General features: G+C 38.6%; 1 protein-coding gene across 1 annotated transcript in view; it reads left to right on the top strand.

Annotated features, from left to right (window-relative positions):
• Positions 1–12419, top strand: part of tusc3 (tumor suppressor candidate 3) — a 133498-nt gene that overhangs the window by 38154 nt on the left and 82925 nt on the right. The window contains exons 2-3 of the mRNA XM_067441926.1: positions 4901–5070; positions 8635–8752. Coding sequence (XP_067298027.1) covers positions 4901–5070; positions 8635–8752 — 288 coding nt within the window. The remainder of the gene's footprint in view (positions 1–4900; positions 5071–8634; positions 8753–12419) is intronic.

Below are 12419 nucleotides of genomic sequence, written 5' to 3'. Positions count from 1 at the left end.
ATGCAGACACAGATGGAACTGCAATTTTTTTAGGGGTAATTTTTTATTCTATTGTCTGAATGACATTTGCTTATAATTAACTTATGACATTTACGTGTTTTTTACATTCGAAGAAATCATAATGAATAAGTAATAGTCTATTTTCTAGCCTGGTTTTGAGCCTCTCTCATGGTACACTCGATTTTCATGGGCATGCCGCACTAAATACTTAGAAAGACGCGCCCACTGCTAAGATTGGATAAGATTTGCATATTATAATGAGCTTCAGCTCCATGTCTTTAAACCATGGACATTGTTTTGAAAACGTGTGGGAAACGACAACCAGAATGATTCGTCCCACAGGGCTCACAAAATGTCTTTTATCAAACAAGCACAATGATTTTTCCCTCATCCACCTGCGATTGATTGGAATTATTTTGTATTACTTGGCCCACTGATCGGTTTATATAACTGCGAACTGTGCATCACTAATGTTATTGCACTATTTAAAATATCTGGCAGGCCAGGCTTCCATTTTGGTAGCCCGTCGTGAAAACACATAGACCGGGGAACTTGGGCTTTGTGAGCCCTGGTCCATGCATGTCTGATCACAAAACCAACAACACCTCAAATAAAGGAGTCTTCAGCCTGTGACAGCGTGCTAAGGTATGTTCAATTAGGCACATGGACATAAGCAATAAATATCAAACAATCTGTAACTATGCAATACTACCACATATAGAATTGTTTCTTCATTCATTCATGTAATCTCATCCTGTCTGGAAATCCAGTCTGTTGTTTGCAAACAAATCTGTGGTGAAATTAAAGAAACAAACGCGCAATGTCTTACCCATGTGAGCTAGCCTAGAAATCTAGACGCACCCTAGCAGCAGCAAATCTAATTTGCAGCCAGGGTAGCCTAAAAACTCTCCATTGGATTGTGAGCTGGAAAAAACAAACTCTGGTCAGGCCAGTCACATCCAGTGTTGGGAGTAACGCATTACAAAAGTAATACATTACAGTAACTTATTACTTTTTGCTGTAACGCAGTAGTGTAAGGCATTACTAATCAATTTTTCACATGCTAATATCAAGGGTTGACACATTCTGAGATCTCTCGTTTGCTGGGCCTGATGTCAATAAAAGCTTTTCTTTGACTAACAAGGAAGTTTTCAGCTCTGAAACTTACAGGATATTTTTTCTATTACCATGACCTTTTATATATTAATGGTCAAGGGTAAGATGATTTCTCAATTCATGACCCCTTTAAAAGTTATATGTTCCCACACAAACATTACATTGCCCCTTTATACCCCTCCACCCACACCATCACTTGCATTGCTTTATATTTATCGGACAGAAAAACAGAGGAGGTGGCAAGTATATTTTGAGCTGCATGAATAAGCTTCAAAAGAAGTGCTTTTTTTTGCCTGCTTTCTTTCTAATGCTAACAAACATCTATCTTGTCAAGCCTGGGGTGACCTCCGCACGATGTTTCAATTTGGGCTCACTGACAGAGCCATCACTTGCCTCCTTTCTGTCAGACTCCTCCAGTCCACAACAAATGCAGCTAAATAATGCAACGTGCCCTTGAGTTTACACACTCCTCTGATCATCCTTTTAAACAAATGAGTGCCCTGAGCCATAACATCTGAAGTGTTGTCAACTTTGGGCAGAGAGAAAGCAGGGCGCACGTATATAAAAGACAAATTATTGCTGATGATAAGAGAGAGAGGGATGGGGGAAGATGAGAACAAGAAACAGGGCATTGGGGCATATATAGAGGGTGTAGTAGGATAAATAGTGTATGTCTTTGTGCTGAATGGTGAAAGTTGTATCAGGTTAATTTGAGACTCAAATCATAGTTGTTTTTTGTACACAATCCTGAGCCAAAAATATTAAATAAATGAATGTATTGAACTGCTAGCACTTACACATAGCATACCTTCTGTATGCTTTCCCACAATTCCATTACAAAGTGCATGTTGTTCATTAGTGTTATTTGGTGCGTGCGATTCAATTTCACCGTGAATAGAACATATGTATTAAGTGACAAATTTATTTAAAGTTTACTTGCTCATATTTTATTTCCCAATACATGTGACCTTATTGTGAACGATCCAGTGCATATTATTCCAAAGAGTTGAAATCATATTTGACTCCATTTAAAGATTACAAAAGTGATTGAAACATTAAAAAATCAAAATTGAGTTCTTGAATTTGTACACCTGTGTGCAAGGATAAAAACAGAGCATTATGAAGGACAGAAGTAAAGAGAGCATCACACCTGTTCTCTGACCTTGTTCTTAATATAATGATGGAATGAAGTAGAAATTGAGGTCCAACGTTATATGGAATGCCCTTAATATACGCGTGTGCTCTCGTTCTGCCTTCACATTCAGCCTGCTTGCTTCCATGAATGTACAATGATTGTGCAAATCATGCATGACACAGGGCATGATGCACTGCAACAAAATAAGTGTAAATATTAAACCCAATTTTTCTGTGTGCTCTGTTTTTTGTTTTTCAAGATTCAAATGATTAGCTTTGCAATCTGTGTTATTTGAGTATTTATAATTTGAATTGGCTTTTATTTGTTTTGTATTTGTAATGTTGGTGTTTTTTTAACTTTATTTCCTTTTTTGTTTTATAATTATATATATATATATATATATATATATATATATATATATATATATATATATATATATACACACACACACACACACACACACACACACACACACACACACACACACACACACACACACACACACACACACACACACACACACACACACACACACACACACACACACACACACACACACACACACACACACAGGTCCTTCTCAAAAAATTTGCATATTGTGATAAAGTTCATTATTTTCCATAATGTTATGATAAAAATTAAACTTTCATATATTTTAGATTCATTGCACACCAACTGAAATATTTCAGGTCTTTTATTGTTTTAATACTGATGATTTTGGCATACAGCTCATGAAAACCCAAAATTTGCATATCAACGAATTAACTCTTAACACCTGCAAAAGATTCCTGAGGCTTTTAAAAACTCCCAGCCTGGTTCATTACTCAAAACAGCAATCATGGGTAAGACTGCCGACCTGACTGCTGTCCAGAAGGCCATCATTGACACCCTCAAGCGAGAGGGTAAGACACAGAAAGAAATTTCTGAACGAATAGGCTGTTCTCGGAGTGCTGTATCAAGGCACCTCAGCGGGTAGTCTGTGGGAAGGAAAAAGTGTGGCAAAGAACGCTGCACAACGAGAAGAGGTGACCGGACCCTGAGGAAGATTGTGGAGAAGGACCAATTCCAGACCTTGGGGGACCTGCAGAAGCAGCGGACTAAGTCTGGAGTAGAAACATCCAGAGCCACCGTGCACAGGCGTGTGCAGGAAATGGGCTACAGGTGCCGCATTCCCCAGGTCAATCCACTTTGGGCTACAGAGAAGCAGCACTGGACTTTTGCTCAGTGGTCCAAAGTACTTTTTTTGGATGAAAGCAAATTTTGCATGTAATTCGGAAATCAAGGTGCCAGAGTCTGGAGGAAGACTGGGGAGAAAGAAATGCCAAAATGCCTGAAGTCCAGTGTCAAGTACCCACAGTCAGTGATGGTCTGGGGTGCCATGTCAGCTGCTGGTGTTGGTCCACTGTGTTTTATCAAGGGCAGGGTCGATGCAGCTAGCTATCAGGAGATTTTGGAGGACTTCATGCTTCCATCTGCTGAAAAGCTTTATGGAGATGATTTCGTTTTTCAGCACGACCTGGCACCTGCTCACAGTGCCAAAACCACTGGTAAATGGTTTACTGACCATGATATTACTGTGCTCTATTGGCCTGCCAACTCTCCTGACCTGAACCCCATAGAGAATCTGTGGGATATTGTGAAGAGAAAGTTGAGAGACGCAAGACCCAACACTCTGGATGAGCTTAAGGCCGCTAGCGAAGCATCCTGGGCCTCCATAACACCTCAGCAGTGCCACAGGCTGATGGCCTCCATGCCACGCCGCATTGAAGCAGTCATTTGGAAAATTTTCAAAGGATTCCCGACCAAGTATTGAGTTTATAACTGAACATAATTATTTGAAGGTTACGTTTTTTTGTATTAAAAACACTTTTCTTTTATTGGTCGGATGAAATATGTTTGAAACATTTTTTTGAGATAGGAATTTTGGGTTTTCATGAGCTGTATGCCAAAATCATCAGTATTAAAACAATAAAAGACCTGAAATATTTCAGTTGGTGTGAAATGAATCTAAAATATATGAAAGTTTAATTTTTATCATTACATTATGGAAAACAATGAACTTAATCACAATATGCTAATTTTTTTAAAAGGACCTGTGTGTGTGTGTGTGTGTGTGTGTGTGTGTGTGTGTGTGTGTGTGTGTGTGTGTGTGTGTGTGTGTGTGTGTGTGTGTGTGTGTGTGTGTGTGTGTGTGTGTGTGTGTGTGTGTGTGTGTGTGTGTGTGTGTGTGTGTGTGTGTGTGTGTATATTGCTGATACTTTCAGTTAACAATAACAACACTGTAACAAAGCTTTTTCGGATTGCTATTTGTGTGATGCCTGAGCTGCTATACAAATGGTTAACTATTCTAATAATATACCACTAGACAACTTCTGCCTTCAGTCTCTATTGAACTCATCGGGTGCTGCCTAGTATTTCCTTTAGTCATGCATTTTTCTGTCAACAGGCAATCTTTATGGTGACATTTACAAAATGTCTTTCTAAGACTGTAAACAAAAAAGAAATAGGATGTTGCCTTTTACAGTTACACCTCAGTTCAGCTTCCTATCCTGACCTGAAGTCACAGTTGATAATTCATTTTGTTTGTTAGCTGCTTATGATGGCTATGTTTTTTTCTTTTCTTTTTTTTCTCCATTGTGTCTCTTCTAGAACATGTTGGCAGAGAAGGTGGAGCAAATGATGGAGTGGAGTTCCCGCCGTTCTGTGATCCGTATGAACGGGGATAAGTTCCGGCGGTTCGTCAAAGCTCCACCTCGGAACTATTCCGTTATTGTGATGTTCACCGCGCTGCAACCCCAGAGACAATGTTCTGTCTGCAGGTGGGACGCACACATTCATCTTTTAATGTCTATCCACAGGTATAACGCTGTATTTACTGAAGTCAAACGATAATACCAGGCGTAAACACGGTCATAGATAAAGATTTGATCCGCCCCAGAGCACCACCGGAAAACCTTCTACATCTGTCTATTCCCAAGCAGCCTCCATTCCAGACATCGTTCCCATCTATTTATCCCCCGACAGCTACTTAGCCCCCATCCACTCACCTCACATCCATCTCTTCTCTCATTATCCTTCAGTCGTTGGCTAAAATGACTCCGTGCTCGTACAGTCATGTTCCTCAGCTGAATATCAAGCCTTGGAGTGTGAACCACTCCCACTAGTACTAATCAGAATTCTCAGACATCATCTACCAGCTTGACTGAATAAAGATAACGGACTGAAACAGTTATGTGTGCTACCAAAATAGAGAAAGTTAATTTAAAGCAGATCGACCTTTAAACGCCCAGTCACTCTATCAAGTCAACGTGACCCCTAATGCTTTTTTAATTATCTGCTGTCTACTCAAATCACATGTTTATATATATTCAAATTTTTTCACTCCTTATTTGCCCTTAATCCTTATCCCCGTTGATCTTTTAATTGTTTTCTTTCTCCCTCCATTATTTTGTCTTGAATACTGTCGGCATAGCTAACAATGGTTGACTAAAGGCTACAGTCAGACGGCAGGTAAATGTGGCCCAAATTTGTTTGCTCACATGTGACCCAGATCTTTTTTGATGTTTTTCTCATGACATTTTGAACAGCACAAACCACATTAAATCTGATCTTTTCAATTCCGATTTGGGCTATATGTGGTATTAAATACGATTAAAGGTCAGATGTTTTGCAATGCGACTGTAGTCTGAACAATCAAATCGAAATTAATGTGACTTTTACGTCGCTCGAGCAACATTCGTCACAAATCTGCACTCATGGGAGTCACTTCAAAGATTTTACATACCAGAAGTTATCAAAATAGTTGCGAAAGGCCTGTGATAGGGCAGTGATGTGTCAGAACTTATACAGTAAATATTAGTGACAACTGTATATACAAGCAAAACACAGGGACTTGTATCATAAATGTTTAAAAACTCTGCTTTCTTTTTTTTGCAGCCTCGGCTTTGTGTTTTATATTGGCTAGGCATGAATTTGCAGGCTTCCGTGGCAGATAACACTATAAATAATTGTGTAGTGAAAGTGTATTGCCACTCTCAGTTCACAACACTTATGCTACGCGCCAACGTCGTCATCATGCTAATTACGCTTTTTCTGTTAGTTTAATATGGAAGGTGGTCTGCCAGAAACTAGATATTTTACTTTATAACGTGTTAAATATCGATATATTTCTTACACAATTCGCTTCAGAAAGCCTTGATCAACCCCCAGAGCCATGTGGATTACTTTTAGAATGGATGGATGCACTGTTTTGAGAATCAAATTTTGGGCTGCCATTTACTGCCATTATAATGCTTGGAAGAGCCAGGATTTTTATATATATATATATAATTCAGGGGTCTTGAGATGCATTTAAAAAGGATTGTTGGGCCCAAAATGAAAATCACCCCATGATTTACTCACTCTGAAGCCATATATACTATACTCTTATTGTATTTGTCTGAAAAAAGAATGTTATTTACACCGGATGGCTTCAGAGTGAGTAAATCATGGGGTGATTTTCATTTTGGGCCGAACTATCCTTTTTAAATGCATCTCAAGACCCCTGAATTATGTTCCCTGTTTTACCTCTTTTTTATTTAAATTCTTATTAAAATCCATTATACTGTGTATCAGAGTTTCTTAAATCAACTATTTATTACACCTCACTGAATCGCATGCCTGCATGTTGTCCAAGGGTCTTTAAAAGTTTTAAAATGTCTTTTTAAGGCCGTAAAATGCCTTTAAATATCTTAAATAGCATAGTGGGAAAAAAGTCTTAAATGTCATAATCAGAGAACAGAAAATGCTGTGCTTTTTGTCATCTCCCCCAAAGGTGTTCATGAAATGCCATTTTAAAGTCCCGAAGGACTTCGCTCTCCAGAGCCCATTTGACTGCAGTAAAGTCTCAATGACAGATCAGTTAACGTCAGCTCAGCCCTTGCTTTTTGAAAATGGACACTCAGCATTACATGAAACATTAATGTGTATAATCATGCATATTTAAACTTGTTTGTTTTTACCACCTGCAGAGTGCTCCGCTTTATTGATGTTAATGGGTACATTTAGTTTATTGGTGCATTTAACAAGTCTTTAAACCGGACGCTTTCAATCTGTAAATGCATGTTTATTTAGCACTATTTGGTTGAGATTTGTTTTTCTTTTCTTTTTTTAAACATAGGATGCCCATCATTTTATAAACTGATCCAGAAGGCATTTGGGATCCCTGTAGATACTAAGATGTTGGACACTAGACAATTTTCAAATCTTAACCAATTTTAAAACTGTGGGAATCCACAGACATGAGGGGAGTTTCCAGATTTCTAGCATTATAATCCTGTGAATTCACACCCTATAATTGCCCAGACCTCAAGACCACACACCTGTCGATTAGTAACAGTTTGACAATGAGACAAGATCTCTCAGAGACTTGGGAGATAAATGGAGGACTTCAGCGTCATCAGCTTTTCTTAGTATGAGTTTTGGGTGATCTTCTTTCTCAGCTGGTTCTCCTGGCGTGAGTTTTGGGTGATCTTCTTCCTCAATACTCCACTTTCATGGCATGTTTGTTGCTGCCAAGTTCCAGGTATAGAAGCATGCAATATCCAGGTGATGAAGGTTCCTAGCACTCATTGGCCGTCGCGGGTATCACGTCAGAGGCAGCCGATCAAGAACATTATTGATACTTACGATTTGGTATCAAGTGGGCTATGACGTGATCAGGAGCAGTAAAATAATCATAATGACACCATACAATTGAGGATTTTATTTGGAGTCGTTCGCTACACGATCAGGCTACACCCCCCAGATTGCTTGAGGGTGCAAATCGGGCTTAAAATCGGGCTTAAAATCTTCAAGTGTGTGGCCAGCCTAAGATGGGAGTGTCTGCGGTCTGGATTTGGCCGTTACAGAAGGTGGTGACATGGAGGTTCAGCATGAAAACCAAAATAAGACTTATTTATGTGCAGGGTGTGAAATACAAATGAACATTCACTTGACGATATGTGTGTTTTGTCAATGCGAGTGTATGGGGAAAACTTGAGCAATTTGGAAGTGATGTGAGTGCATACATTTTTACATTTTATTTGTTGGTTTATTTATTTGTGGTGGATTTCACAGTCACAATTTCCAAGAAGCGGCAGGTGGACATCTTTGTTGCGTCTAAGACCAGACACCTAATTATCAGCATTGTCTGTCTGTTTTTTTGTTTTTGTTTTCTTGCTCTCTTTATACGGTCCACCTAGTGTGGCATAAACAGCCATCATTGTAATAAGTAACTGTGAGATGACACTCCTGTAATGAAGTCCTTCTTGTTCGCTTTTTTTTTGTTTGCTAGATTTCTTCTAATGAGTAATCTCTTACTCTCTGTCTGTCTCTCATCTGCTGAAAATGTCTCTCTCTCATAGGCAAGCTAATGAGGAATATCAGGTGCTGGCTAACTCTTGGCGATACTCTTCAGCCTTCTCAAACAAACTGTTCTTCACAGTTGTGGATTATGATGAGGGCGCTGACGTCTTTCAACAGGTAAACATCCAACTCCTCTTTTTATCTCTCACTCACATGGATTTGGTCAAGTCTGTCTAGCGACTTGATTCGTACAGAGGGCCATGCAGAGAGAAAACACAATCAAAAAGTTGTGATTTCCAGGCATGCACAGTGTATTTGGTCCTTTAAAGTATTTAAATGTATTCAATTTACTTAAAAATTGACTGTAAAATCAACTCTACAGTTTAACTGTTCCCAGCAAACATTGGTCTGATGGCGACGTTGTGTTCATAGGCAAAAATAATCACGGTAGGATGGCATAAATCGGTAAAAATGTGTAACCGAACATATCCTTTAAAATGACTTTTAAAATTAAAGTACATTATATTTTCTTTGTGACTGAAATAAATTATGGAATTTAGGGCTAAATATCATTTTTGTTATGACATTCATTTAAAGGGATGGTTCACCCGAAAATTAAAATGTGATGTTTATCAGCTTACCCCCAGTGCATCCAAGATGTAGGTGTGTTTTTTTTCTTCAGTAGAACACAAATGAAGATTTTTAACTCCAACTGTTGCCGTCTGCCAGTCATAAAGCATGTGAATGGGTAACGATTCTATTGCTACGTTCACACCAAATGCGAATAGAGCGTCAAAATCGCATCTCGTTTGACGTGTGGACATTTTGAATCCATTCGCGCGTCGGCAGGAAGACTTTACCACGTGACTGCAGAAAGCAGGATCCTCATTATTTAACGCGGTACGAATTGACGCCAAAGTTCAAATTTTTCAACTTGGGCGTAGATGCTCAATTCGCTTTAAATTTGCGATATTCTGAGGCGGAATTGCGTCCATGCAGGACCTCCAGACACGCCTTTCAATTGACTTAACATGGAAATCATTCACTCCAGACCCTTTATTCGCATTCGGTGTGAACGTACCTCAAGTAAAAAAAAAAAAAAAAACATGTTTTAGACAACATGCACAAAAACTCTGCTGCTCGTGATGACACATTGATGTCTTAAGACACAAACTGTTTGGCGTCAAATATGTGTTTTTTTTTTTTTTTTTACCTCATATCCAAACAAATCTTATCCAGTGTTTCCATCCACTATTACTTCCAGAGTTGTCTAAGCATGTTTTTTTTTTATTTTTAACTTGAGGTACGTTCACACCGAATGCGAATAGAGACATAATCACCTGGCATTATTCAAATAACTCTGTACGCAATTGGATAATCCTTAACCATTCAGACCACAAGAGGCATGATCAATAGGCAACTAGCCATCGTTTCTCTATCTGTCATACCCGGCAATAGCGCGCCAGGTGGATAAGACAGCCTGTTATTGGTTCCTGCAAAAGTGTAAAAGATGCAGTATAAATAAATGCACAGGTTTCCAGACTGAGTTGCAGAGCTAAATCAAATCGTAGGCAGATCAGGTTGGGTTTACCCAGGCTAATTAAATGTTATTTTATGTCAAAAATAATAATCTTGATTATTTATGGTCAATATTTAAATCGTGATTATTTAACACGATTGTTGGTGGACAATATGATCAAAGTCTTAGTTCACGATATGAGTGATTTTAAATATAAGTGAAAATAATCAAAATAATTACAAGTAAACTGTCAGCAATACAGTAAGAAAAAAGAAACTAATTGCAAACAAAAGAGTCAAATAAATTGAATAAAATATTACATTGAATACAAATATTAAATCAAGTGTTTGTAAGGGTCTCTGAGAGAGGACTCAAATGCAGAAAGAGTGTTAATGGGTTTATTGAAAAAACAGCAGACACAACAAGAGCTTGAGAGAGGAGTGGTGACAAAACGATAGGCAGGGACAAGGCACGATGACAGGCAAGCTGAGGGAATGCCGCTGAGACCAGCCCAGGGTGTGCACAGACTGGTGTGCTATGGTAGAAGTCCAATGGATGCAACGAGAGTTAGACAGGATCGCACAAGTGGATAGGCAGGGCACTATCAGGCATGCCACCAGTCTTGTTGCTTGGCAGAGAAAGGATGCAGCCAGAGATGCTCAGCTTGCAAGGGCAGGACTGGAACAAACAGGAGATCCAACAAACAAGATGAGGCATATAGCAGAAACAAATGCTTGGCAGTAGAAAAACAACTACTACTAGCAAACCAAATTTAACAGCAAAATGAATAACGAACTGGCAAAACATGAAGGAGAGAACACACATTATAAAGGGAGCAGAAAATATGAGGAACAGGTCAACACACTCAGACAAACGAGGAGCAGAGAATGTGAGGAAACACAAACAAAGGATGCATTTACTCTGCAGGTATTGATGCATAATAACGATTTGGTGTATATTTGGTGTAATTATGATTTTTGGACTGTATCTGTTTTTTGATGACCTTAGATCATTTTTTAAAAGCGACCCGCATTTGCATTTACACTGTACACTGGCGAAACAGCTCAAGATGTTCTGACCCGGAAAAGGAAGTAAAATGGCTCGATATGCAATGGACAGAATGGATGCAGACAAGATGATAATTCAATGTTTTGCCTTCCGCACTATCTTTAAAGGTCAGCAAAACATTGCTCTCGTAAGGCGGAGAAAAAAGAGGAGAGCCCTTGATCGCAATTCGTGTCCACCTGAGTTTACGTAATTCGTCCGTCTCTTTTTTCAATGACATATGACTCACATTTACTGGGGAATATGTCAGATTTGGCCGCTTACATGGCAGACGCAAATGCACGTTACTGAATCATATCGCATTTATTACCAAATATAAGTGAGGCCTGAATACCATCTGAGCATATCGGAATTCATGCTTGTTTTTTTCCTGCTTACACCTTCACATGTCATATCTGATCAGTCCCACATGAGAGGAAAAAATCGGAATTGGGTCACTTGAACCATGCAGTGTAAATGGGGCAAAAGACACATTAAACAAAGGCAAGACTGACAGAACTGTCAGAGGAGAAACCTGACAGTGTTTACTTACTAAAAAATAATAAAAAATAATAATAAATCAGGAAGATGTACTAATAGTGATATTTAGATAAGTAATAGCCAAACAAACAACATAGCAAAAAAATCTATAAAATATATTAAATAAAATTGCATATAACACTATAATCTTACTGTACAAATTAATTATAGATGTATCCTTATTAAAGCTACTTAAGTTATTCAGTCAAGATCAGTGAGTGATTTTTCCTTTGTCATTTGTTGTTTGATTTTCATTAATGACAGACTGTAGCAGGGATATTAGGCGGCTGTCACTTTAAGAGCTTAAGCACGGATTTAATATACTGTTAAACACGCTTTTTTTCTTTCTCAGCTGTTGTCAATTTTTTGTTGTGTACATGTTTATGTATGTATACAAAGCACATTTGCTTACCTGGCTTTTGCGGCTTAATGCGATTTAAACTCTTTTCCCGCAAAACACAGAATTTTCCGTTATTTGTGAGAAAACGCTTCCCTGCCAAAAACAGAATTTTCCCTGTCTCCGTGTTTTCACTGTCAGACGCTAGGGGCGCTATTATGCATCTTCTGAATGAGTACTGAATCTCCTAAACAAAACACACGTGAGGAAGACACAGTAAAACAAGCGATTGTATGTAAGCAGATGCGAATGCATCTATATCATCAACATTAAACATCATATAAATCTAATGTTACTGAATGAGATGTGGACCCGGAACAAGCTACAGTACTGTGCAAGCATTA

Source organism: Pseudorasbora parva, chromosome 4 (assembly GCF_024679245.1).
Source record: "Pseudorasbora parva isolate DD20220531a chromosome 4, ASM2467924v1, whole genome shotgun sequence".
In the NCBI taxonomy this organism is placed as follows: domain Eukaryota; kingdom Metazoa; phylum Chordata; class Actinopteri; order Cypriniformes; family Gobionidae; genus Pseudorasbora; species Pseudorasbora parva.
This window is presented reverse-complemented; position numbering and strand designations above follow the sequence as displayed.